Here is a 26,226-nt window from a genome sequence, read left to right on the forward strand (position 1 = left end):
GGGACCAGGTGTGAGTACTTTTTTAAGCTCCGCAGATGATTCCAAAAGCAGAAGCATATGGGATCTTAGTTCCCCAACCAGGGATCAAACCCATACCCCCTGTCTTCAAAGCACAGAGTGTTAACCACTAGACCACCAGGAAAGTTCCTGAGAACTATGACTCTGAACCTAAACTCTCCTCTGCTGGGCCACTCATCTCTTTCCTTATCCTATTCTTACGCAGTTGATGTTTGGACCTATGTACAATAATTTGCATTCTCTTTATATTTCCGTTTCAATCCTTGCAACACCTGTTTCCAGCATTCATTATATTATCTAGTCCTCTTTGCTTTGTGCCGAGTCAAAAACTTGATAAATATCTAAACCTGTATTTTTCACTTTTTTGACCACTGTCTCCTTATGTTACTTATAAAAAATTCCATCAATTATTTCTAGTGTACACCTTGTGGGAGATGCCTCTCTCCCCTCCTCCAGTTGGAGATTTCTAACATGAAGTGGAATTTGTACCTCCTGTATAGCCCCACTGGAAGAGAGGATTTTGTTAGACTTTACTATTGCTGTTTAAATTATAGACACTCTTAATTTTTAAAATACACAATTTTTTAAAATAATGAATGAGCTTTTTCAAAATAACACCCACAGTTATGACAAACATAATACATCACACTAAGATGTTAATAGTGAGGCAGACTGTGCGTGTGTGAGGTATATGGGTATTGTCTTTGTAACTATTCCACAAATCTAAAACTATTCTAAAATAAAAATTTTATTTTTATTAGGAAAAAAACACAAAATTACAATGTGAACCTCTTAACCCCAACCTTACCCTCAAACCCAACTGCATTTGAGAATTCATGATATATGTCCTTGTGAAATATAATGGTCAAGGTCTTGGTATATTTCTAGAGTATTTTTCCCTGAGTTGACAATGTTCATGGATTGGCATTGAAATTAGGTAGACCTGACATCAATTTCAGGCTCTGCCACTATCTAGTTGTATGATTTAGATCGGTTAACGAATCTTTCTGCACCTTGTTACCCAACAATTAATAAAGATAATATACTTGAGGATAAGATAAATTTACTTGAGTTTACTTACATGTATATAAGTAAGTTAATACTTGATGATGATGAAGTAAGCTAATAAGTCTGCTACATAATAAAATAATAATTATTAATATTGTCATTCATACTGTCTCATCCTGAAATTAAGAATATAGTTAACTCTATCACCTTCTAGCTCACATTTTCTGGTCTCTTCTATGTGCACATCACAGCTGGCTTTGATGAATCAAGATACAAAGAACTCCTCTCCCCTCTTTGTTTGGACAAATTTCAAAAAAACAACAACTCCTTTTGGGACTTCCCTGGTAGTCCAGTGGTCAAGAATCTGTCTTTCAATGTAGAGCACATGGGTCTGATCCCTGGTTGGGGAACTCAGATCTCACAGGCAAATAAGCCATGCACCACAACTACTGCACATGAGTGCCACAAGGAACGAGCTCGCAGGACACAACCAAGACCCTGTGCAGCAAGTAACTAAATAAATTCAAATATTTTTAAAAAACTCCCTTCCCTTTGCATGTTCTACTAATATAAAAATTTTCCTTCCTGGTTTAAAAATAAATTAGCATTCCTTTTATCCTTGTGATCCTTTTTCTTACAATAATAAAAATTCAAGATATCTATCTTTAAAGAAATTATACTTAGAATACATAAAACTCTTTTCTTAAGGAGGTAAGATGCATGTACACTCAGTCCATGAAGTGCACTGTAAATATTTAATTCTGTAAGTCTTGCCTTTCAGCTTAGAGTTCACACCCTTCTGATAGAGATACCCATGATACAGTTATGACTAGATGCAGAGGTCATCTGTTCTGGGACTGTTCATATTAAAGAAATTGCTTCAATCTGCATTAAACAGTCATCTGGAAAAAGAAAAAAAAATGGACCGGATTTTCTAGAAGATTCAATTCTGGTAATGAGCAACACTGGCCTCTGCTGGTACCTGAGGCTGTGATGAACAAAGTCTACCTTCTAGATTGCTGAAGGTGCTGTCTGTACTCAGGTGGATCTCCAGGCATTTGGGGTTGGTGGTGGTCCATTCATTGATGATAAGTGAATGATGAGGTCTCTACTCTAGTGATAGACTTTAATGGCCCCAGTTATGGCTCTGGAACTTGCCGTTTCTTCTGCTCGAATAAATTTACACTTGCCTGCTCTAATGTTGTTGTTCAGTTGCTAAGTCATTTCCAACTCTTTGGGACCCTATAAACTATAGACTACCATGCTCCTCTGTCCATGCTGTTTTCCAGGCAAGAATAATGGAGGGGGTTGCCATTTTCTCCTCCAGGGGATCTTCCCGACCCAGGTATCAAACCCACAATTCCTGCATTGGAAGGCAGATTCTTTACTACTGAGTCACCTGGAAAGCCCTGTCAGCTCTAATAGCACAATTTTAAAATAATCTTTTCTTTGAATAGTGAGAAGTTGAGAGTAAAAAGAGAGCTGATTAATTTAACTAAATTGTACTGGATACAAACACATATTCCTTAAAGTTTATTTGCTTTATTTCCCGGTATATATCATCTGCTTCATAAAATGCAATATAAATTACTTGAATTTATGGGAAATGCAACCTTGATCTTCATACAAACCATAAATCTTCTACCCAGAAAATACTGTAGATCCATGTGAAAACAACTACCCAGAACTTGATGCAAATTTTGTGCATTTGAAGAAAGGGTGTTAGCCGCTCAGTCAGGTCTGATTCTTTGTGACCCCATGGACTATAGCTGCCAGGCTCATCTGTCCATGGGATTCTCCAGGCAAGAATACCGGAGTGGGTAGCCATTCCCTTCTCCAGGTGGCGTTCCCCACCCAGGGATCAAACCCAGGTCTCCTGCATTGCAGGCAAATTCTTAACCATCTAAGCTACGAGGGAAGCCTCATTTGTGCATTTGGTCCCCAGTAATTCTGAAAAAGAAAAATATAATAATGTTCATATTTTAATAATGCTGGGGTTATTTTCCTTCTCCAAGCAAATATAAAATTACTTTGATAATGTATGCTAAAAACAGCATGACTGAATAAGCTAGCCAACTGTCACTACAAGGCAAGCTTCCTACTAGTGCCTCTGATGGGTCTTATCCTAACCAGGGGGAACAATCTCTCAAACACTTGGACCAGTCTTTTTAATGTCAACTGGTGGTCAACACTGATCAAGACCTGTAGGGCCTCTATTCTCAGAAGTTCCCATCAAAGAACCTGGAACATATTTTAAAAATATGAAAAAAATGTAGATTAATGTGGGCTAAAATACTTGTTACATTGTCAAAGGAGTGAAACAACAAACATCTTTGTCCAAAGGGACCTGGAATAGAGTGTAAAGAAAGCTACAGGATGAAAGGTCAATACAGAAAAAAACCCAACAAAACAAAACAGAATAATTCGCTGATGAGGAATTTAACTTTGGGAATTAAAATTTACTCACATGATGACAGTCATCTTATCAAAACTGGGAAAGGAGAACCCACTGTCATCAAATGCTCATTGTTACTGGCACACAGACCTACATAGATGTTTAAAAGCAACTTAGTCACTTCTGACTTCAAACATATCTGAAAGGGTGACCACACATATCTCGTGAATCTTTTATAGAACAGTGACTCTTTTCTAAAACATGGATATTTCACATGAAGTAATCTGTAGTTGTAGCCTGCTCTTTTCCCTCCTTCACTGCCTCCTTTTCTTCCTTCATTTTTTTTTCTTCCCCAAGTATGTTTAAATCGCAAATTTCCAGGGAAAATCACTCTTACAAGTTTTGGAGAATCATACACCGTAAGCTGTATATGACATCCTAATCTCTGCCTAAAAAAGACACCATTTTGGGGGAGAATAAGTATGTTTTACACATAAGCTGTCTGTTTGAAATACTTTCTTTTTCAATCCCAAATACCTTTCTTGTTAAGATACTACTGCAGTGTTTGGAAAGCATTAGCACACCAACAGATGCTCAGAATCAAATGACTTAATAGGCATAAACTTTTTTTTTTCCAAATAATTGCAAAGCTTTGGTTTAGCCTTTTGCATACCTTACATAGTTAATTACCTAGGCCTTAATGTTTACATGCAATGAGAGCATCTACAGCTATAAACTACATAATTTATAATTGATGTAAATGGGTGTTATTATGTCAATTAGGCAGCTGTGTCCTCCACCTCTTGGTAAACAGCTTTGAGTGATAAACTGAGTTTGCAGAGAGGTACCTTCTTTTCTTCATAACAGATAAAAATAAATTACCAAGGTAGACCAGGCTGTCCAATTGTTCTCTGGTGAGGTAGATGGAAAATCCGGGCCCTTTCTTTTGACCTGTTGACTGCAGTAAATGGTCAATTTCGTCACGCAGCACGGCCATAGCTTTCGGGTTCCGTAGAAGGTAATACATTGCCCAGAACATGGTTGGAACAGTGTTTGTCACAGAGGCCCAGAGCAAGCCTAAATGATGTGCTGGGAGAAAATAAGTGAAAAGGAAGATTAATAGCGTTTATTACACTGATTAGATTTGCAGTGTGCTAATTAAAAGATGTTAGGACACAGACCCAGCCAAGGATCAGTGCATGCTAATGAGGACCAATAGGCTTCTGAAGTCTAATTTTCTGCTTAATGAGAATAGTTTAAAATGTAATGTGTGTGTGGTGGGGGAGGGGAGGAGGGAGAAGAGATAAGGGGAGTAAATGCAGCTTAGTTATACTCTTTCTCATTATCACCATTAAGTATCTTGCATTACCATCTCAGCAAAAAAAAAAAAAAAAAAATCAATTATCACAAAGGGTTGTTTCAGAGTAAAACATTTTATCATTAGCCAATTAGAAAGAGCATAAAAATTCTCAAGGTCGCCATTTTGTCTTTTTATTTCAAAGGTCTATTGTAAATTATTTTATTTTAGACAAGTTATCATTCAGAAGTTTCTTACCTCCTATTTCAGTGTCCTTGGGCGTATAGTACTTCTCCAGGATATCATTCCTTCTTTGAACAACTTCAGACATTCCTTGTAACTTAGCTAAGCTTTCTATTGTCAAGTCTTTTATGAGTTTAGTTCGAACAGACTTGATGTTTCCTAGAAGCTCAATGGGTATGCCTGATGCTAAACGTGTGAATTTTTCATCAAATTTTAAAAAATCATCTTTTAACTCAGTAATAAATGTTTTCTTATCATCAGCAAGAATATTTCCATATATGGTTGTAAATGTCATTTCGAATATTACTGAGTTGCAGAATGGCAACAAATATTCCGTGCTCCAGCTTGTGGTTTTTAAAAGTTGGGGTTCAAAAACTTGTTTCAGATTCTGCATTGTGCTTTCCATCAGTATGTCCAAATGCTTCCCTTGTAAAAATTGATAGGTACTATGAATCTCGTCGATGAGGTCAGAATCTGTTAACATCTTTTTGATAGAAAATACTCTCTTTAAGAATTTATTAGTAAATATTTGAAAGCTTAATTTTTGATTTTTTGCCACTGATGTGTAGTGGAAAGGATCCAGGATAAATGTTATGTACTTTCCTAAAAGAAATAAATGAGAATATGAATTCATGTGGCCATACAACAAAAGAAAAAAGATATTTGAAATTTGAGAATATCCTACTGAAAGAAAGACCTTAATCAACTCATATCTCAAAAGATGCAAAGTACAATAAAAATCTATTTGATTCAAAATTCCACTACATGTTTCCTTTAAAAATGGAAGATGGTGGGAAAACCCTAGAAGTTTGAAGTTAAATATTCTGAAATTCTTAATAACTTTCAAAAATATAGCTTATTCCTCAGATTTTTATTTTAATGAACTACCAAGATATTTAAGTTATCTTTTAAATAGTCTCAACAGTCATTACTTAAACATTTCTCATATTTTTCCTCAATAATAGAATCAGAAAACAAACAATTCAAATTGGTAAAGTATATTATCTTAGCTTTGATTGAATACAATTATTTTAACTCAAATGAAGATTTGGAGTGAAGCAAGTACTCACAAATGAACATCTAATTCAACACTAACAAGTCACAAATACCAATATTTTCATTTTTATAGATGAGAGTATAGTAGAGGTCAGGGAGATTCACTAACAAGGCTGAAGTATCATACTGATTTGTGGTCAAAAGAAGATTCCAAAACTAGAACCCATCCATTCAAGCTTTCATGAATTTACTTGACATTTATTGACATCCAGGTACTTGGTTGAATCTCTTTCCTCTTAAGATAAAGATGTAAAGGACCCACTGCATCATTATGGACAGTAAGAGAGCAGAGGTGGGAACACAATGTAAGAGCAGCAGGAAGTGGAACCCGCTTCTGTCTGCCTGGAGTGATCAACAGGCATTCTTTGAGGAGGTGACATTTGGCATTTTCCATACATTGGTCCAAAGTTAAGGTGCTGGTTAAAAATACAGATTCCTGCTTGAGTCTGACTCAGATGGCTCCGAGATGGGACCTACAAGTCTTTCAGGTGGTTCTTATAAGAAGGCACACTAAGGAACTTGGCCCTTTGATGCAAAAGAGCTGACTCATTCGAAAAGACCCTGATGCTGGGAAAGACTGAGGGCAGGAGGAAAAGAGGGTGACAGAGGATAACATGGTTGGATGGCATCATCAACTCAATGGCTCTAAGTCTGAGCAAACTCCGGGAGATAGAAGGACAGGGAAGCCTGGCGTGCTGCAGTCCATGGGGTCGCAAAGCGCTGGACATGACTAAGTGACTAAACTGCAACATCACCAGCACCACTAAGGCACAGACTCACACTGCAGTCTAGCTCTCAAAACTGGCAGGGACCGTGCAGATTCCTGGTTGCACCCTCCCCACCCCCACCACCCCGGGCATTTACCAGTGAAAGAAAGGCAGGAGAAGCTAAAGGCCAGGATTGTGTTGCCATTTTTTAGTGGCAGAGCCTAGACAAGAAAACAGTCCACACACGGTGCTTTTCCTGGTACTGTTCTGTTTCCTTCTCACTCAAAGGTTGCTTCAAGACTCCTGCTAATGAGAAGTCATATGCATTCAATACTCAATATTAACTTTAATAAGCCTTCCTTTCCAAGAACACACATGAAATTTAGTTGATCCCACAAACTGTAATGCTTATGTTACTGTCTTCTAGAAAATGATAAATGATTAGACATGAAAGTTTGTCAGAACATCTATGCTCAGCTCTTCACGTCATCATTTCTGTGTTTTTATGTGTATGTGTGAGAACCTTTCTTAGATAAACAACTCACTTATTATTTCTGGTAACTCAAACAGCATCACAGAAATTAAATTCAATTTGGGACAAGTTTTATGACAAAGTTTTGAATAATTTTAACCTAATCCTAGAAATAGGATAATTTTTTTTTGCTTTTCAGTCTTAAGGCATAATTTAAGGTTTTAGTGTACATAAATATACATGTGCTACAAGTTTTTCCCTAAAAATAAATGACTTAAATTGTATTCACTCTATTTCCCCTTGATTTAGTTAATAAGGTGGGCCAATTCAGGAATGAGGGTAAAACTTGAGTGACTACTCATTCTGATCAGATCCCAAAGTTATATCTACAACATAAACTGGATTCCCAACCCCCCAGGAGAGCAAAACTGACTCAACTGGATTTGGGCATATTTTATGACACCTGCTTTACCATAGCAGCTTAATTAAATAAAATCACCAGCATCTGCCTGACAAATAATTGAAAAAAAGAGTCAATTCTCTTATGTTGCAAAAGATATAATTTTAGGCAAGGCTGTGTATTTTCACAGGTGGTGATTCATACTTTTCTCTTTTCACTAAATGAAAGGATTTTGCTACATATCTTTACAGAGTTATTTTAAATTTGTCACTAAAATTCAGAGAATGCATAAAAGGCTTAGTTTGTAAAACATAATTTTAGAGAATAGTTGGAATTTTTTGTTACCAATTGTCTGTATTCATCAAAATCTAAGCGGAAAGACAAAACTGTATTCAGTCATGGCAGTAGAAGCCACTAGTCACTGACTTATTGAAGTACAAGCTTCATGTACTTTAGAGATTTTTATCTATAATTCATCATGAATACACATGTATTCCCTCTCTCTCCCTTTCTTTCTCTCACCTTCAAGGTGAGGAAATGGGAAGAAATTATGAGGTTAGTATCAAATAAAAACAGTAAAAGCTAAATGTGGAAAACTATGATTAGCAACCAAGTATTCATTGATTTTTAATAACTGCTTATTTTTTAATAGGCAGTGTCACATAGGTTGTTTTTTAAAAAATTACTGATCAGTTTAATGCAATTTATTTGTAGATAAAATTCTCACTCTTTCCAAGGCTCTTTACACTCCAGGATCTGTATTTTTTTTCTCAGTTCTTATTTTGATTTTCTTCAATATCAAGGCATTATGCTTTACTGACTCTCTTATCCAAATAAGATGTGGACTGCTGAGTAAGACATTTTGATTTTCTGGATTTTACTTTTCAAGTGGGTTTGGAAGTACTAATAACACTGGAGATGCTAGCTGGCTTTCCAACTTTTAATCTTCAGTATAAACAATTTAAGCTAAGTTTTCCAAAATTAATATTAATTTAAACCATCTGTCCACCATCTGCTAATGTGAGATGCAAAACCAGAGTTTCTTTGTAATCTTTAATCAGACAGTTAGGAAAACACATATACATTCATAAAATGAATTTAAATTTCTTAACAAAGGAAATTTGAAAAGTTATTCTGAAGGCCATGCATTCTTGGAGCAAAATTAACTTTTGTTCCAGTGTGCTTTTATGTAAGTGAATGCCGAGTGTCAACAGGCAACTCGTCTACTTCACAAAGATCACAAGATAGAAACAGTATCTTTTGCCATGTTTTCAAAAGAGAAAGGAAAGCTATCAGCAGTTGATGTGAAATATTGATTTAAAGAATTTCAAAGAATAAATGTCAAAATGAGGCTCACTTCTGCAAAATAATGTATATGTGTGTATGTGTGTATATATATATATATATATATATATATATATATATATATATATATATAAAATCATCCTTTTGAGCAGTAAATTTGAAATGGGGTCACATTTTTTAATATATTCTTTACCAAACATTTCATTGTCCTCCTTTTTTTAGGAACTGGCTCAACACAAACATATTAATTCCATCATTCCTGAATAACCTGCACATGATCTATTACTAACCTAAGAGCCATTTCACTTCCTGCAAAATTACTTCTTTTAGGAAGGTGAAGCAATGTAATGATAAGTATGTCACTAAATGTTAAAAAAAAAAATAAGTCATTCACTCTGATGTCTTGAAGTTTGACATCTGGATCATTATAACTTGAATTTTGATGTTTTCATCTTAGATATTTGGTGCTGTACAGGAAGACCTCCAAGGGAATTCAGAACAACCATCTGACTATTTGGAATAGAAATGTATAGTCAATAAATAGGAGATAAACTAGAATTTTATAGAAATTTTCCATAGCTATCACCTTTTAATCTCCACATATACCTGGCTCTCCATTTAAAATCTCCAGCTAAAAATATTCATTGGAAGAGTGGACTATGAGCCAACTTTTTATTTGGTAAGGATGACCACATTATCCTCCCACTCTTATTAGGGAGATTTCGCTAGCTGTTGACAATGATGTACAGTGGTGCTTCGCTGCGGTGACATCTAGGGAAAACGATTCCGCTGCACCACCACACAAAACCAATTAGAGAACTATTTTCTGCGACAGGTCACGAATTTGCGTGGTTTCCCATGAAAAGATGTACCTTTTAATTTCTTTATTAAGATGACATTCGTGTCCCTTGAGACTTTTGGGGATGACAATCATTCGCTCATCACGAGAGAACATATACTCAGTGAAATCACATCATGGGACAAAGGTGGGAGACACTGTTTCCCGTTTCACATTTTCCAAACGAGCTACTTTGCCAACTGATCATTAGAGGCACGTACATGAAAAGGATTTCTTGACAGGAATTTATTCAAACTCTAGGAAGAAGCCAAAGGAAGTAGTAGTATGTATTCAACTCTGGTTGTCTGTGGTGGAGTTTAAAAACATAACCATGGTCAATAGATATTAGAAATTCAGCAAGTGTCTCGGTATTTAAGATGAAGATATCAAGTGTCAGCAGAAATTTGTTATTTTCTGAAAAGTGAATAAAATTATTCCAATCTGCCTTAAAGTTTCTGCTTAATCATCTGAGGTTATTTTTGTAGAATGTATTAGAAAGGAAAACTGAAAATGTCAATAATTTGTTGTATCTACTCATTAGACTATAAGGTTTACTTTTTAAAGTTAAAAGTGACTTTTTAAAATTTAATTTTTGTTTTATATTGGAGTATAGTTAATTTACAATGTTGTGTTAGCTTCAGGTGTGCATTTAAGAGATTCAGTTATACATATATCCATTCTTTTTCAGACTGAGTTCCCTGTGCTATACAAAAGGTCCCTGTGGATTATCTATTTTATATATAGTAGTGTGTATATGTAAATCCCAAACTCCTAATTTATCCTTCCCCAAGAATTATTTTTTTAAGTGAAGAATATAGTTTTGTATTATGAAGCCAAGTCGTGTCCAGCTCTTTGCAATCTCATGGACTGTAGCCTGGCAGACTCCTCTGTCCATGGAATTTTCCAGGCAAGAATACTGGAGTGAATTGTATTCCCTTCTCCAGGGGATCTTCCAGACCCAGGGATTGAACATGGGTCTCCTGCATTGCAGGCTGATTCTTTACTGTCTGAGCCACCAGGGGAGCCCTATATAGAGAGGTATGTATATGTTAATCCCAAACTCCTAATTTATCCCTCCCCAAGAATTACTTTTTCTAAGTGAAGAAATACAAAATGTAATATGAAACGAATAGTTCACTTAGGCTAGAAGCCCCAACTATGGCCTTTATTTGTGTTATAGTATTTCATCAGCTCTAAGGTATTAAGAATTTCCTCATCAAATATTTATTGTGAATCAATCAGTGCTGAGCTGTGAACTAAATGTGGGCAAGAGAGGAGTTAGATAATAATGAAGGGAAATAGATAATGTGAATTAACAATACAGTCACAATTTATTAAATGCTTTGACAGAAGAGATACTAAGAGTGATTTGAGAAGAGGCATCAGACATAACATGGGGAGGTGGTAAGGATCACTGTAAAACACCAGTGCATTTGACAGGTATGTGGGGATCTAAGTGAGATCATACCTGTCATCTTCAATTTTCTTGGGAAAGAAACTGAAAGTTATCAGATCCCAGTGACAGGGAGCTGGAACACAGCCTCCTATCTGCACACTCAACCAGAAGTAGGAGGGCAGAGGAGTGTAGACCATCTAGTGTGTAGAGATCAGCCTCCCAGACATACACGGGACAGACAAAAGCAAGCAAAGGAATGGCTAGCCCAGGAGATAAGCTGATGGTGGAAGACTGTGAGCAAACACGCTACCATAAATTTCTTCACTCTTTCTACATGTGCTCCTTTGCAACTCTGCCACTCTACCCAGGAAGAAGTGGAGGTCTCTTTTCTTAGCCTTGAATCTGGGTTGCTCTGAGACGTGCTCACACTAACAGAATGTGGTGGAAGCAAGGTTCTATGACATCTGAGCCCAGGCCTCAAGAAGCCTTGCTGCTTTCCTCTAATCCTCTTGAAATATCAGCTGCCACATAAGGACATCATCTTGAGGATGAAACCTCATGAGGACAAGGAGGTCCTAATTGGCATGTGATGAGGTCATCTTGGGACATTTAGCCCCAATCAGTCAAATGGCTCAAGCCACACAAGTGGGCCTGGGCAAGACCAGTTGTTGTTTCAAGGCATTACATTTGGGGGAGGTTTGTTATGCAGCCAGAGATAGTTAACACAGCTGGAGAGCGTGGGCCTTAAAGGAAGATGATCTGAGAACATTCCAGCTTCTCCTATAGCACCATGATGTTGGACTATGTAGTGATCCTTCTGTGTACATTTTTTCTTGTTTTGTAAACATCTTGAAGTTAGAATCATAAAAAATATTTTTAAGTTAAAAATATTTTCTGGGCTTCCCTGGTGGTCCAGTGGTTAAAACTCCCTGCTTCCAATTCAAGAGGCATGGGATCAATCTCTGGCCAGGGAAGTTCTGCATGCCACATGGCATGCTGCCCCCCTGCCTCCAAAATGTGGGCTTCCCTGGTGGCTCAGTGGTAAAGAATCTGCCTGTCAATGCAGGAGTCGCAGGTTTGATCCCTGATCTAGGAAGACCCCACATGCTGCAGGACAACTAAGTCTGTGCACCACAACCACTGAGCCTGTGCTCTCGAGCCCAGGAGCCACCACTACTGAAGCCCGCATGCCCTAGAGCCTGTGATCCTCAACAAGAGAAGCCACCGCAATGAGACGCCCATGCACTGCAACTAGAGAATACTCCCCACTCACCACAACTAGAGAAAAGCCCAGCACAGCCAAATAAATAAATAATTTTAAAAGGTGCATCCTGATCTGTGGGTGCTTGGGGCTCAGGGGAAAGGGACGAGAAGTGGATAGGGGAAATGCAGGGGATTTTTAGGCCAGTAAAACTACTCTTGTGACACCATAATGACGGATACATGACATGATGCATTTTGGAACAGGACCCACAAAGGAACAGGACAAACCCAAGGAACTGGACAACACAAGGAATGGACTGCAGAGCATACCACAGACTTGATGATGTATCCACATTGGTGCATTAGTTACCACAAGTGTGCCACACTAGCATAAGGTGTTCATAACAGGGGGAGTTATGACCAGGGAGAAGAGGGCATATATGGGAATTGTCTGTATTGTCTGATCAATTTTCTCTAAACCTAACACTGCTTCACAAAGCCAAGTCCGTCAATGCATTCTGGCTTTTAAAAAAACAATGCTTAAAGGCAAGCTAAACCAAACCCAATAACATATGACAACAGGAGAGTGGTATTCCCCAGGCACTCTCAAGAGAATTCTATAATTTGTTTTTTAATGTTAGGATTACTACACTCAAAAACAGTTTTCTTTTGCATTGCTCTACAAGTAAAGTAATATACAAATAATCTAATTTTGCCTAGAGAAAAATATAACGACATTAAAGAATAGGTGAGAAATTTTAAGTAAGGAACTTAAAAGAAATGTCATTTACCTCCAAGGAGAAGAGTGAAAATGTCACCATACTGCTTTTGAAGAGAAGTCATGAAACCCAGAGGATCTTTTTGTAATTTCAGGGCCTGTCCAAAGTAAGGAAGCCAGCCTTTTATCAATGGAGGCTCACCAGGTCTCCTATAGGAAAAAAAAGAAAATAAAAGAAAAAATTAAATCATTCTTATTTTAACACCCGTGGGTCATTTGTCCAGTCTAGAAGTAGACTGGAAGAACTTCACAGTTTTTTTTTTTTTTTCCAATTCTTTTATTCGGTGAATGCTAAGTCACTTCAGTCATGTCCCATGCTTTGCGACCCTATGGACTGTAGCCTTCCAGGCTCCTCTGTCCATGGGATTCTCCAGGTAAGACCACTGGAGTGGCTTGCCGTTTCTTCCTCCTGGGGATCTTCCCAATCCATGGATAGAACCTGTCTCTTATGTCTCCTGCACTGGCAGGCGGGTTCTTTACCACTAGTGCCACTTGGGAAGCCCTTTATTCAGTGACTCTTATATAATCTTAGACATGTATTTATTGAGCCCCTTCATGTGTGTGGCTCTGGAGCAGACAGTTCAACTTACAGTTTTTGGTGAGCAACACTTGTGAGAAATTGTGTCTTGTGAGACTCAATTGGCTGAAATGACAGACACATTCAGTAAACATTTTGTGTGTGAGTGCTCCTGCTGTGCTTCTGGGGGTTAAATGTCAGGCAGTTTAGTTGCCAAAGCAAAGCTCTTTGTTATCAGATGTCAATTAGACTGGAATTAAATAATTAGAAGAGGGGCAATTATTAATCTTGAAAAATCTTTTGTGTTGTTGAAAACAATAAAAACCTCAATATTATCCTATGAAAGGTTTTTTGTCATATTCTTTATAGGAATATTTATTAAGTTTTACAAGATTTTTAAATATATGAAGTATGTTCAATGAATCATTGAAATATTATGAATTAAAAACCAAGTTTCTTCTTTTCTGACCCATAATCCTAGCAAAACTGGACTTCAAAATTTCTTCTCAATCATTTATTTGGTGAACTCAATCTGATTTAAAGTTAAAAAAAAAAGATCCAAAGCCATTTTATCCTACAAGGGATTAAAACAAATATTCAAGAGCACTCTGATGATTCCCCATCCCATCTGTGAAGTGACTTATACTACACGCAATACAACCCATTTTGATTAATCACAAGATATTACAAGCTCAGATCTAATCAAAGACCAAGATTATGATCATACTCAGCATGGAATTTTATGTAGCTAGATTAACCCTATCAGAAGCTTTTATTTTCCCACAACCCAATATGGTAGAATTAAACTTGAAAATTTTATCTTTATAATAATTTACAAAATACAAGCTGTTGTTTAAATACATATACTTAGAATAGGAAGACAGGGAACACAACATAGAAACGTGTGTCTTGGGGGCTTCCCTGGGGGTCCAGTGGTTAAGAATCTGCCTTGCAGTGCAGGGGACGCCATTGAGGAACTAAGATTCCACATGCCACGGAGCAGCTAAGCTCGCCTGCCGCAACTACTGAGCATGGGGCTCTGGAGCTCATGCACCACAGTGAAAGATCCCACAGGATACATCGGAGATCCCACGTGCCACAACTAAGACCCTGTGCAGCCAAATAAATAAGTAAATAAACAGATAAATAAAAAATTAAAAAAGCCATCACCCCCTCCCAAAAAAGGAACGTGTATCTTACTCTTCACCTCACTCCCTGTTATTTTCTTGAATGCAACTCAGCAATGGACACTTGCTTTTTTGAGAAATATAAAAGCGTACCAAGAAAACAATGTAACAGTTAATTTTAGGTCCAAAGATTAATCAATAAGAAGACATTGCACATATGATTGGAAAGTAGGCCCCCAAGTTAGAAACTACCAAAGCTATTCATCAACGACTCTTTTGAAATTTGCAAGTGATTTAGTTCACAAAACTTCCTGTCAAAATATTAACTCTCTTCCTCGGTCTGCTTTTACTCTATTATGTTTAATGTTGCTTGAATGCTGCACTGTGACAAAGATTTTGAAAGGCTTTTTGTCATATCATAATTGAATGCAACTGATTTCATCCTTTGTGCTTTGTCATCTGGTCAAAAGTCGTACATTTTCACAGGGTTTCCGAGAGGGGAAAGGATGGAGCTTGGAAATCCAGAGGAATGAAGTGAAAATTCAAAGGTAGGGAAACACATTAGGAAGCCATTTTATCGCTATGAAGATGAGAGGGTCATCATTTCTTACAGCTGTGCTCATTTGGGTAGAAATAAGCCTCAAGCTATTAAATATGTGTGTGTTAGTCATTCAGTCGTGTCCGACTCTTTGCAACCCCATGGACTGTAGCTCGCCAGGCTTCTTTGTCCATGGATTCTCCAGGCAAGAACACCGGAGTGGATTGCCATTCCCTTCTCCAGAGGAACTTTCCAACCCAAGGATCGAACCCTGGTCTCTTGCATTGCAGGCAGGTTCTTAACCGTTTGAGCTACAGGAAAGTCCTAACTATTAAATACCATGTCACAGCTATGCATATTTTCAGGAAAAAAAAAATATAGTGCTAGTTCAACTTATGACCCATTGAAGACAGTTAACAGAAATCTGTCTTCATCACTATATTTGTAAAAATTATTTAGGGAGGAAAGATATCATCATCATGATCCAGAAAGGCCTGTTGACACCTAGCACAGTGCAAACACTGCTATCTGTCTCTTTCATGCTCTGTGACTTTGAAAATGAAGTACCAGCTGCTCACTTCTGAGTGAAGGGACAGGATGCTTAATGCTTATTGGGGATGCTCCAGTTCCAAAGCTTAAGAGGAACAAGTCCTGAAGCAATGGTGGGTCACCAACCTCTCCCCTCAAATCTACAGTCCATATCCCTCTTTTTCCCCCACTCAAATAATAAACACTCACATACCTTCTTTACTATTTTAGAGACTACAAGATCATATCCTGTAAATTATACAACTTAAAGCTTACAAAGAATCTCAATGATTAATCCCAAGTTCTATGTAGAGAGCACAGCATCACTGCTCACAAGGTCTTCCCTACAACTTGTACAACACATCTTAAAGTTCAGGCTTATCTGGAAGCAAACAGTGGAAAAGAATCTAAATACATAAAATAACTATAGAACACAAAAGACATTAAAGACATTTCCCTTTGGTGAAAAATCAGTGCATAAAATTTAAAAGAGTGGACCAACAGAGAATACTTGGTTTCTAATGATACATGCAGTTTGTCTTTATGCTACACCTTCCATGAAATAAACAGGTAAACAATTTGACATCCCACACATTGTATCCCTGGACATTTAGCGCCAGCACTTTCCAAAGCAGTCTACATGTGTCAAAGTATTTTCTTCTCCATTTTTCCCATGATCATTCTAGGCTAGGAATCTCAGTTATTGAAACAACCTTCTAAGCAAGTAGGGAGCAAGCCTGATACATGCACAACAATCTAGGGAAAAAATAAAATTACATGTTGATGAAGTTTTTCTAGACAATACATTTGTATCAGGTCACCTAATATCTGGAACAGTACCTTAGTAATTTTTTAATTTTTCCTAACTAATACTTTCTTTGTGTAGGTGGTTAAATTTCAGAAACTACACAACTAAAGGGCATTGTAGTATCTGACAATAATACTGACCTTTTGAACAAACTGTGCTGTTAAGCAAGGCACTTTTGAAGTTGCTCTGTTTCATGCTTCCCTGACTTATTTTGGAAACTACTTAATTGCAAAATGTTATCTGCCTCTTTGTGTCTCTTAGAACTGTATTCTTGAAACATCCTCTATCCACCATTCTTTTTTGGCTCCAATGGGGGCACCAAGATACCTAAAAATGTTCCTGCGGCTCTGAAAAGCAGAGAATCAACATGCCCTGTGGGACGTTGTGGAGAGGGAGCATCATCGCAGGGTTGTGGATGAAAGGTCCCGAGAGAGAGCGTGTGGAAAATGTGCTGGAGCAACCTCAGGGAGCACCCAGGTGGGGCCAAGCAAGCCCAGAACCACATGCCTCGCTTTCTCCAGAAACTCAGTGAGTTAAAATCAGCTGGGGAACTTCAGTAAGGGATGCAAAGGTGGAGGACTACTCCCAAAACCCTAGCCAGGAGGCACCTCCGGGAAGCCATAGATGAACCTCATGAACATCTGCACAACGCAATTCACCAGATCAACAGAAAGGAAGGGGAAGAGAGAATCCCAAATCTCATTTATTCCTGCTACAAAAGAGACCAAGTTTTAAAGGAGAAGTGACTGAGCCACTTTTCACTGGAAATATTCAGTGTTTTCTGCTATGAGCAGAAACAGGGGCTCAGAAATCTGAGTTCAGGTATAAAGAATTAAAATTACATTTCTGCACATCTGACTCATCCTAGGAGACTGCAAATCCCATATGCTAGCTATGTGTAGCTAGATGCTCAGTTTTTTCACCTGAAAATGAGAATAAAGATATTCAGTTTAGAGATTTACCCATCAGGCTGAGGTGAAGTATTAGAAAGTAGCGGGTACACAGAGTATGGTTAGTTTTCCCTTGGGAGCAATACAGATGTCCTTAAATGGGTGAATGGATAGGCAAACTTCTATATAAGCCCATATATACTGGAATGGTATTTAGCCATATAAGGAAATAGGTATCCTGTCCTAACAAGACTTGGAGGAACCTTAACTACATATGGCTAAGTGAAAGGAGACAACCTGAGACGGCTGCATACTGTACAACCACATGACCCGGACAAGGTAAAATGATGGTGATTCACTAGATTAGTAGCTGCTAGCTGTTAACAGGGAAGGAGAACAGAATGAATAGGTGGAACACAGGAGTTTCAGGGCAGTGAAACTGTTTTGTATGTCACTGTAATGGTAGATACACGTCATTATACATTGGTCAAAACCCACATAATATGCAACACAAAAAATGAACCCCAATGTAAACTTCAGGACTTTAATTAATAGTAGTGAACCAATGTTGACTCAGTTGTAACAAAGGTACCACACTGATGCAAGATGTTAATAAAACGAAATGCTAAGGTGTTGGGTGGGTCAGGAGGGGGTTGCGGGAACTCTGCAATTTCCTCTCACTTTTCTGTGAACTTCAAACTGCCCTATAAGATAAAGCATATATATAATGAATTTTGAGCATGAAATATATTATTAATTTCCATTTTTAAAAGAAGCTAAAGAGTTTTTTTTTTAAAGATAGGCAATTTGAGGTTTTAGGATTGGTCATGCAAACTGCTACAATTTGCCACATTCTCTCTTTTTTTTGAGGGGGCAGGATGTGGACCATTTTATAAAGTCTTTATCAAATTTGTTATAATATTGCTTCTGTTTTATGTTTTGGTTTTCTGGCCAAAAGACAGGTGGAAACATAGTTCCTGGACCAGAGTTTGAACCCGTACCCACTGCACTGGAAGGCAAAGTCTTAATCACTGGGCCACTGGGGAAGTCCCAATTTCTTTTTAAGAGTAAAGAGTTCTGGAAACCAAAACATGAGACTATTGGCTGTCGATTATTCTCATTCATGTTAGGTACATTTCTTCCTATGACCTAATAAGGAGCCACTTTTATGGGACTCCAACCATCTATTTAAGACCCTGCCTGGACTAAGTGTTTTTGTATCTTTTAGTTCAGGAAGCTGGTTTCCAGTGACCTGAGGGACTCTGACCAAAGTTAGTTTCTTCCTTGACATTGTGGGGTTTTTGGCAATTTTGTTCACTATTATTTTTTATTTCACTTTTTCTTTATTCTTTTTGATTTTTCTCATTTCCCTTTTATTTTTCTAGTTTTTCTTTTTTTATTCTTTACCCCATTTTTAAAAATTCACTTTTCTTACTTAAAAATACCAGTCTGTTAATAATCGCTGTTCAACTTCATTTTTGTCTGGCTCTGTGTTTTGACTCTGTTATAAAGATCAGCTTTTCAGGTGAGCTTTTCAGGATTCTCTTTTGAGGTGATTTGGATCCAGTTTTCCCCCAGCGTTTCTCCATTTTTAAGCTGACCTCGCGGGCACCTTATCTCGACAGCAAAGGCAACCTGCTTCGAGGCCTCTTGCCTACATCTCTGCTGAGGAGAAAACCCATATGGGCAACGACTATTGACAAGGTTACCTTCACCAAGGTGAGGTAGCCTTGGCACATCCTGACTGAGAAAGAGGTGGCTGTGAAGATCATTCACAAGAGCCGGTAGGAATCCTTGGGGCTCCAGACACTGTCCCACAAAGTCAAGATAATGAAGGTCTTGGATCACCCCAACATCGTGAAACTATCTGAAGTGATGGACACGGAGGAAACACTCTCCCTTGTTGTGGAGTGTGCTGCCGGAGGAGGGATGCTCCATCAACCAAGGGATCATGGCAGCACGAAAGGGAAACAGGCCTCAGGCTATTTCTGCCAGAGAATGTCCACCAGACAGCATTGCAGCTGGACAATCCACCCAGGATGCTGACTTGAACATCAAGGTGGCAGACTCTGGCTTCAGTCACAAATTCACCTTTGGCAATAAGTGGGATGCCTTACGTGGAAGCCCCCATCCCCTTGAGCTGTCAGCCCCCAAATTAAGATGGCATCACAGCAGATATGTGGGGTCTGAGTCATTCTTTAAACACACTGGTCACACAGATCCCTGCCTTTAGATGGACAGAACTTAAAAGGTGCAGAAGGAACATTACTGAATACAATTCACCATATCTCCTACTAATTGTCCACTGAATGTGAAAACCTGCTCAAGAAATTTCTCACTCCCTATTCCAGCAAGGGAGGCACTTTTCAAAGCAAATCATGAACTCTTCCTGGATGCCTGCAGCTCAAATAGATGGGAAACTAAACTGCAGGAGGCCATTCCCTGACCTTCCCAGGCAGCATTACTAATAAAGAGCCCGTCTGCTAATGCAGGTAGACATAAGAGAAGTGGATTCCTTCCCTGGGTCAGGAAGATTCCCTGGAAAGGGAAAATGGCAACCACTCCGGTATTCTTGCCTGAAAAAATCCCATGGACAGAGGAGCCTGGAGGGCTATAGTCCATGGGGTTGCAGAGTCAGACACCACTGAAGCGACTTAGCACACACGCACTCCCTGACTACAATGTTCTCGGTGGCTTGCCTTGGTGGCATCCCCAGCTCCACAGTGTGAAGAAGGGTGACAGCAATAACATGGTGTAAAGGAATCAGCTCTGAGTCCTTATCCACAGACAGAGGCATTCATCTCAGAGGACATGCACACTTACTTCTCAGAGGAATTTGTTCACAATACACCTTTAAGTGAATAAAGCAGTAGGCAATGGCACCCCACTCCAGTACTCTTGCCTGGAAAATCCCATGGACAGAGGAGCCTGGTGGGCTGCAGTCCATGGGGTTGCTAAGAGTTGGACACGACTGAGCGACTTCACTTTCACTTTTCACTTTCATGCATTGGAGAAGGAAATGGCAACCCACTCCAGTGTTCTTGCCTGGAGAATCCCAGGGACGGGGGAGCCTGGTGGGCTGCCGTCTATGAGGTTGCACAGAGTTGGACACAACTGAAGTGACTTAGCAGCAGCAGTAACCACAAGCACAACAGAATAATATTATTTTCCTAAAGAAAATATGGGAATAGAAATGCAAAGATGGGCTTCCCCGATGGCTCAACGGGTAAAGAATCCACCTGCAATGCAGGAGTCATAGGAGATGTGAGTTCAATCCCTGGGTCAGGAAGACCCATTTTCCAAGGAGGAAAATGGCAACCCACTTCAGTATTCTTGCCTGAAAAATCCCAAGGACAGAGAAGTCTGGTGGGCTACAGTCCAAAGGGCTGAAAAGAGTCAGACATGACTGAGTGGCTAAGCACACATAAATTAAAAGAGTCTAGTCTGCTTTAAGATGTTAATGGTCACTACTTCGGGGTGGTGAAATTATAGAGATTTAGTCCTCTGGTCTTCTGACTTGCAAGACAGAAACACAGTACTTATGAAGGTTATTTGTCATTGGTTTTGTTGAACATTTCTCAGTTTGGCTTGTCTGATGCTTTTGCATGATTAGACTGAGGTTGTAACAGGTTTGGGAAAGAATCCCACAGAAGTGTACCCTTCTCAGTGTATTGTTTTGGAAATGTAAGAAAATGCTATTCTAGTGTGAACATGAAAACCAGGTGCCCAGGGCACCGTTTTCTAAAAACCAGTTGATGAGGACTTCCCTGGTGGATCAAGGGGTTAGGACTCCATGCTTCCACTGCAGTGAGAACGGAGTCTATACCTAGTGGTGAGACCTAAGATCCCACATGTTGAGAGGCCAAAAAAAATTTTTTTCTTAATGTGTTTAATTAAAAAAAAAAAAGAAGCTGATGGCAAAAACTCTACAAATAAATCAAGTGTTAGTCACTCAGTTCTTTCTGACTCTTTGCAACCCCACGGACTGTAACCCACCAGGCTTCTCTGTCCATGAAATTCTCCAGGCAAGAATGCTGCAGTGGGTTGCCATTTCCTTCTCCACAAAGGAATCAAAGGCTGATTCTAAAAATGAGCACAATGTTCCCATGGTTGGGGGGTGGGGGTGGAGGGTGGGTGGAGGTTCACCCTGAGCAAGTGCAGAACTCAGTACACCCCTCCCCCTACCCTGTTCTATCTCCTCCCCAACACCACCAACCACAAGCCAAAAAGGAAGAGTAGACACCGGGGATCAGACTCTGTGAGTGTACAAAGTATGGATGCATGGTGCCACCTGGATCCCCTGCTGCTTCCTCCAGGGTCCAGGCGACCCGAAAGTAAGGCAGGCAAAGTTGGCTTCCATGATGGTCACGGGAAGGGGAGTGGCGCTTGTCACAAGTAAGGCTGCAGGTGTTGGGCTATGACAACTCGATAGCCTCTTCAAGGCTCCACTCAGAGCAAGAAGCGTTGTGGCTCCGAGGACACTGCCTCCACCCCCACAAGACTCCAGTGACTCTCATCTGCACAGTAGAGAACGGGTTAACTTTCCCCGTGTAAATGATAAATCATCATATGTGCTTCAGGACTCTCGATTCATATGTTGTACATGTATGATCTGCTTAATATTTGTTTACTGCAAGAAACAGATCTCCTGTAATCTCTTTTCAGGATGAACATTAATCCAACGCTGTCTAGAAAAATTATACAATTCATTACCATAAGTAATCTCCATTGTACCCTGTGCTTAACCTTCATTTTTTCCCCAGTCTGATAATCTTGCAAATCCACTGGTGCTGTGTGATTGGCATCTGGTGTTCACACAACCTCTACCTCACAAAAAATAAATGAAAAATTCCTGGATAAAAAATGCAACTTTTCAGTCTATTGGTGATTCTAATCTTTGCTCTTTGGTAAATTTTGTTACCACTCTAGGATGATGGGGGGGCTCAAATAAGACCTTTACTCTTGGAATGTTCTGCCTCTATCAGGATGACAACTGACTTAAAAACTTGACATGATTTCTCAGTAGCAAAGATATTCACAGTTCAAGCACTTTTGATCGAAGCATTAAATGTAATGGCAACGTAAAAGCAACCAATGCTCAATGGTCACCAATTTCTCCATTATTAGCATGGGATCAGGGCTAAACTAATACTAACATGACTAAATGTATTTTCACACCTTAGAGCATAACTCTTCAAGCCATATTCCACTTGAATCTTTAACTGTCAGTTCATCTCTGCAATTGTGTGATCTGAACAAAGCTTTGTTTGTACAGTGTTTCTGAACTCGATTCCATTAGCAGATTTATACTAATGCCTTGATCAAGTGAGTGATTTGTAAATGCTTCTTTGGCTAAAAAGAAAAACCACATCCATATAGGATTTTACTCTGAGAAGTCTATGATTGAGCTTTTTTTTTTTTTTTTTTTAAGCTAGAAGAAATACCCAGGTTGGCACCAGGGAATAGTAATGTCAAGGCATATTTCATAAAACTATAATTTAAAACCTAATTGAGTCTCAAGCAGGCTTCCTAATGACCACAATACTGGAATACTTTTTTTTTTTTTCAATGAACTTCACCCTGGGCTAAGCAGGGCATAGGTCCAGCCCTCATCTGTTCCCATGTTCGCTGCTACAATGACTCCTGGTTAATCTTGCTACACTCTGGGGCTCAGATCTGGGTTTCTGCAGACAATCACCAATTTGGTGACTTTGACCAACTTACATATCTATGCTTCAGTTTCCTCACCTGTAATACTACTGTACTTACACCTAAAATACTACTTACTGTATACCTGAAATACTACTGTACTTACACCTAAAATACTACTTACTGTATACCTGAAATACTACTGTACTTACACCTAAAATACTACTTACTGTATACCTGAAATACTACTGTACTTACACCTAAAATACTACTTACTGTATACCTGAAATACTACTGTACTTACACCTAAAATACTACTTACTGTATACCTGAAATACTACTGTACTTTCCTCATGTGAGATTTAAATAAGTTAGTACACATAAAAGAACTGAAAACAATGACTTCAGCTAAGTATTAGCTGCTTTCATCATCTTCATATTACTACCGGGATCACTTAAAACATAAATCTAATCACCACTTTCTCCTAATTTCTCTTTCCTAAAAGTTTTCAATAGAATACCAGTTTTTAAGACATCTTATTTTCACTTGCTGGCATACTTCCTTTATTTGCCTAACTTACATTTTAGTTTAGTGCTGCCTTATATGATTTGCAGGCAAGGAAACGGGGCACCAGAATCACCCTCCTACATTTTTCAGGTTTTATATCTCTGAACCCACACACTCAAATGAACAAAAGGGGTTCATAAGAGCTCTGGAGCTTAGGAGGAAGCCAGTTAAGAATGTTGAAGTGGCCTAGATAATTCTAAAAGAGGGAAATTGATTCATAATGGAACGTTATTTCAACTCCTTAATTAAAATAGAAAACCATGCAACTGTATTTGTAATTTCTGAGATGATCAGTTGCTAATTTATTTTACAGACAGGATTTGATTGGACTCCATGGAAGAGATATCAATTCCATTAGCTCATCATTTCTTATATTTGATTAAATCATTTGACTTTGAAACATTTAATCAAAAATCAGAACGTACAGTTTTGTGAAAACTAAATTTTACAGAGAACTAGCCCAGAGAGCCTTGGTAATGACAATATAGAGACGAATGTCAACAATACAGAAGTGCTTTGTCAAGTTATCAAACGATGGTTTATCAACTGAAGCCCATGAAGAAACCAAGTTCCAAATTCTGATAGCTAACACTAAAATAATCAAGTCCAGCTTATCAGAACCATAGGGAAGGCAATTCAAGGGCACTCTGGTTTGCTAAGGTGGGAAGCTAATGAAAAGCCTGTGGACCATACACTGCATGGTGTACATAATGCAATACAAAACCATAACTTAAAATTGGGTAAAACATTAACATAGCAAAAGCCAATTGTAGCTGTACATTTGTAACATAGCACAGAACCAAGAAAGGCAAAGTTTTGATCTTGTCATGAATTAGAGGCCATTTAGAAAGGAAAAACACCATTCTTTTCCAAACACTGGTTCTTAACTTTGGCTGCTGATTTTAAGTCACTGCATAAAAGGAATGGATGACTACTCCAGGAACTCCATTATCACTAATACTAGGACATAGGACATAGAAGACATATACAGATTATTTGTAGAGAGATAATTCTAATAGTATCCTGCAAATTTGAAAGTTCTATTAAAGATAACCTTCGACATATTTTAAACATATCATTGCAGTGTCCCTTGCACACGTTGCTCCTGGCATGTACGCCCTCCCACATGTTCTGTGAAATCAACAGTGTTTTCACCAGGCACGTGGTTTCGGCAGTGGTCAATTGCTTTATTTCTGTCCTTTTGCCTTGCTTTCTGTGTGCCCATCACTAATTCTTATCAGTCTCTTTCAGTCCTCTCTAAAATCACTCTCAATATGGTCAGACATATGGTCCTGTAATTTTCATATAGCTCCTCTCCTATTTTCCATCAATTTTTGTTTTGCTCCAGTCAGCAAGAGACTTTTGTGATTTTATCCCTTTCAAAGATTATTTTATTTCTACTCTTAGATTTATAATTTCCAAGAGGTCTTTTATGCTCTCTGCTATACCTTATAGAAATTACATTTAATTCTTGTTTTATAAATGCAATTTCTTCTCCTATGTTTCTAAGATGACTACACATGATTTGGGGGGAGTTTTTCTGTCCCCAAGTTGTCTGTCTCTTCTTTTTTTTTCCTGTTTCTTTGTCATAGTCTCTCTCTTTTATGATGGAAGCTTTCATCAACGGCTCATGAACTTAGCTTCCTTTCACATTTGAAAACAACGCTGTGTGTGTGTTGGTGAGGCTGGTGGACTTCACCACATCATGATTGGAAGGGGGCCTCGTCATTTTAATGAGCTGCCTTTCTACCAGTTAAGTGGAGGATGTTGTTATCTTTGATGAATTCTAATTTTGCTTTAGGGACTTTGGGAGTAGAACATAGTATATACACATATGCAAATCTGTTTCCTATAAATAGTTAACATTAAACAATTTTTTGAATTTGTCTTAATTCTATTTTTTGTGGAGATTATTGCCAAAGTCATTTGGAGTAATATTTGCAGATAAAAAATTTTTTAGAGTTCATTTCTATTTATGGAGGTGAGAACAGATAGGCGATCTTATAAGAAAATGTAGTGTTAACATTAAAAGTCAGAAAAGAGGAAAAGATGATGGGGTGTATAGTTATGCAAGTTTCAGGTAAAATTCCAGAGTGAAGTAAGGGATGCTTCTAGTTCACTGCACTGTTTCCAAAATTACTCCAATACGCCCATCAATTCTATTATCTTGTTTCTGAGGCTTGGAGGATTAGCGGGAATCGGCAGAGAGAACAGAGGTACTGATAAGATTCTTCTTGTTCATTTGAAGAAGTGTGTGTGTGTGTGTGTGTGTGTGCGTAAGTGAGCAAGCACACATGTAATTGTATTTTGAACTTGGACCTGCCCAAAGTGATGCCAATGTCAGTAACACATTTAATTCTTTGCATAGACCACCCATCAGAAGGCAAATGTGCTAACTCTCAGTAGAATAATAAGCATGAACAAAAGCAATGTCAGGGTAAAGGGAGTCGTGGCTTTCTGAAATCAGATTTTTCTCTTTTCTGAT

General features: G+C 38.5%; 1 protein-coding gene across 1 annotated transcript in view; it reads right to left on the minus strand.

Annotated features, from left to right (window-relative positions):
* The window catches only part of LOC113904213 (25-hydroxycholesterol 7-alpha-hydroxylase), a 175,782-nt gene that overhangs the window by 20,216 nt on the left and 129,340 nt on the right, over positions 1-26,226 (minus strand). The window contains exons 2-4 of the mRNA XM_027561077.1: positions 13,130-13,266; positions 4,977-5,564; positions 4,304-4,510 (exon numbers count right to left, since the gene is read on the minus strand). Coding sequence (XP_027416878.1) covers positions 4,304-4,510; positions 4,977-5,564; positions 13,130-13,266 — 932 coding nt within the window. The remainder of the gene's footprint in view (positions 1-4,303; positions 4,511-4,976; positions 5,565-13,129; positions 13,267-26,226) is intronic.

Source organism: Bos indicus x Bos taurus, chromosome 14 (assembly GCF_003369695.1).
Source record: "Bos indicus x Bos taurus breed Angus x Brahman F1 hybrid chromosome 14, Bos_hybrid_MaternalHap_v2.0, whole genome shotgun sequence".
NCBI lineage: Eukaryota > Metazoa > Chordata > Mammalia > Artiodactyla > Bovidae > Bos > Bos indicus x Bos taurus.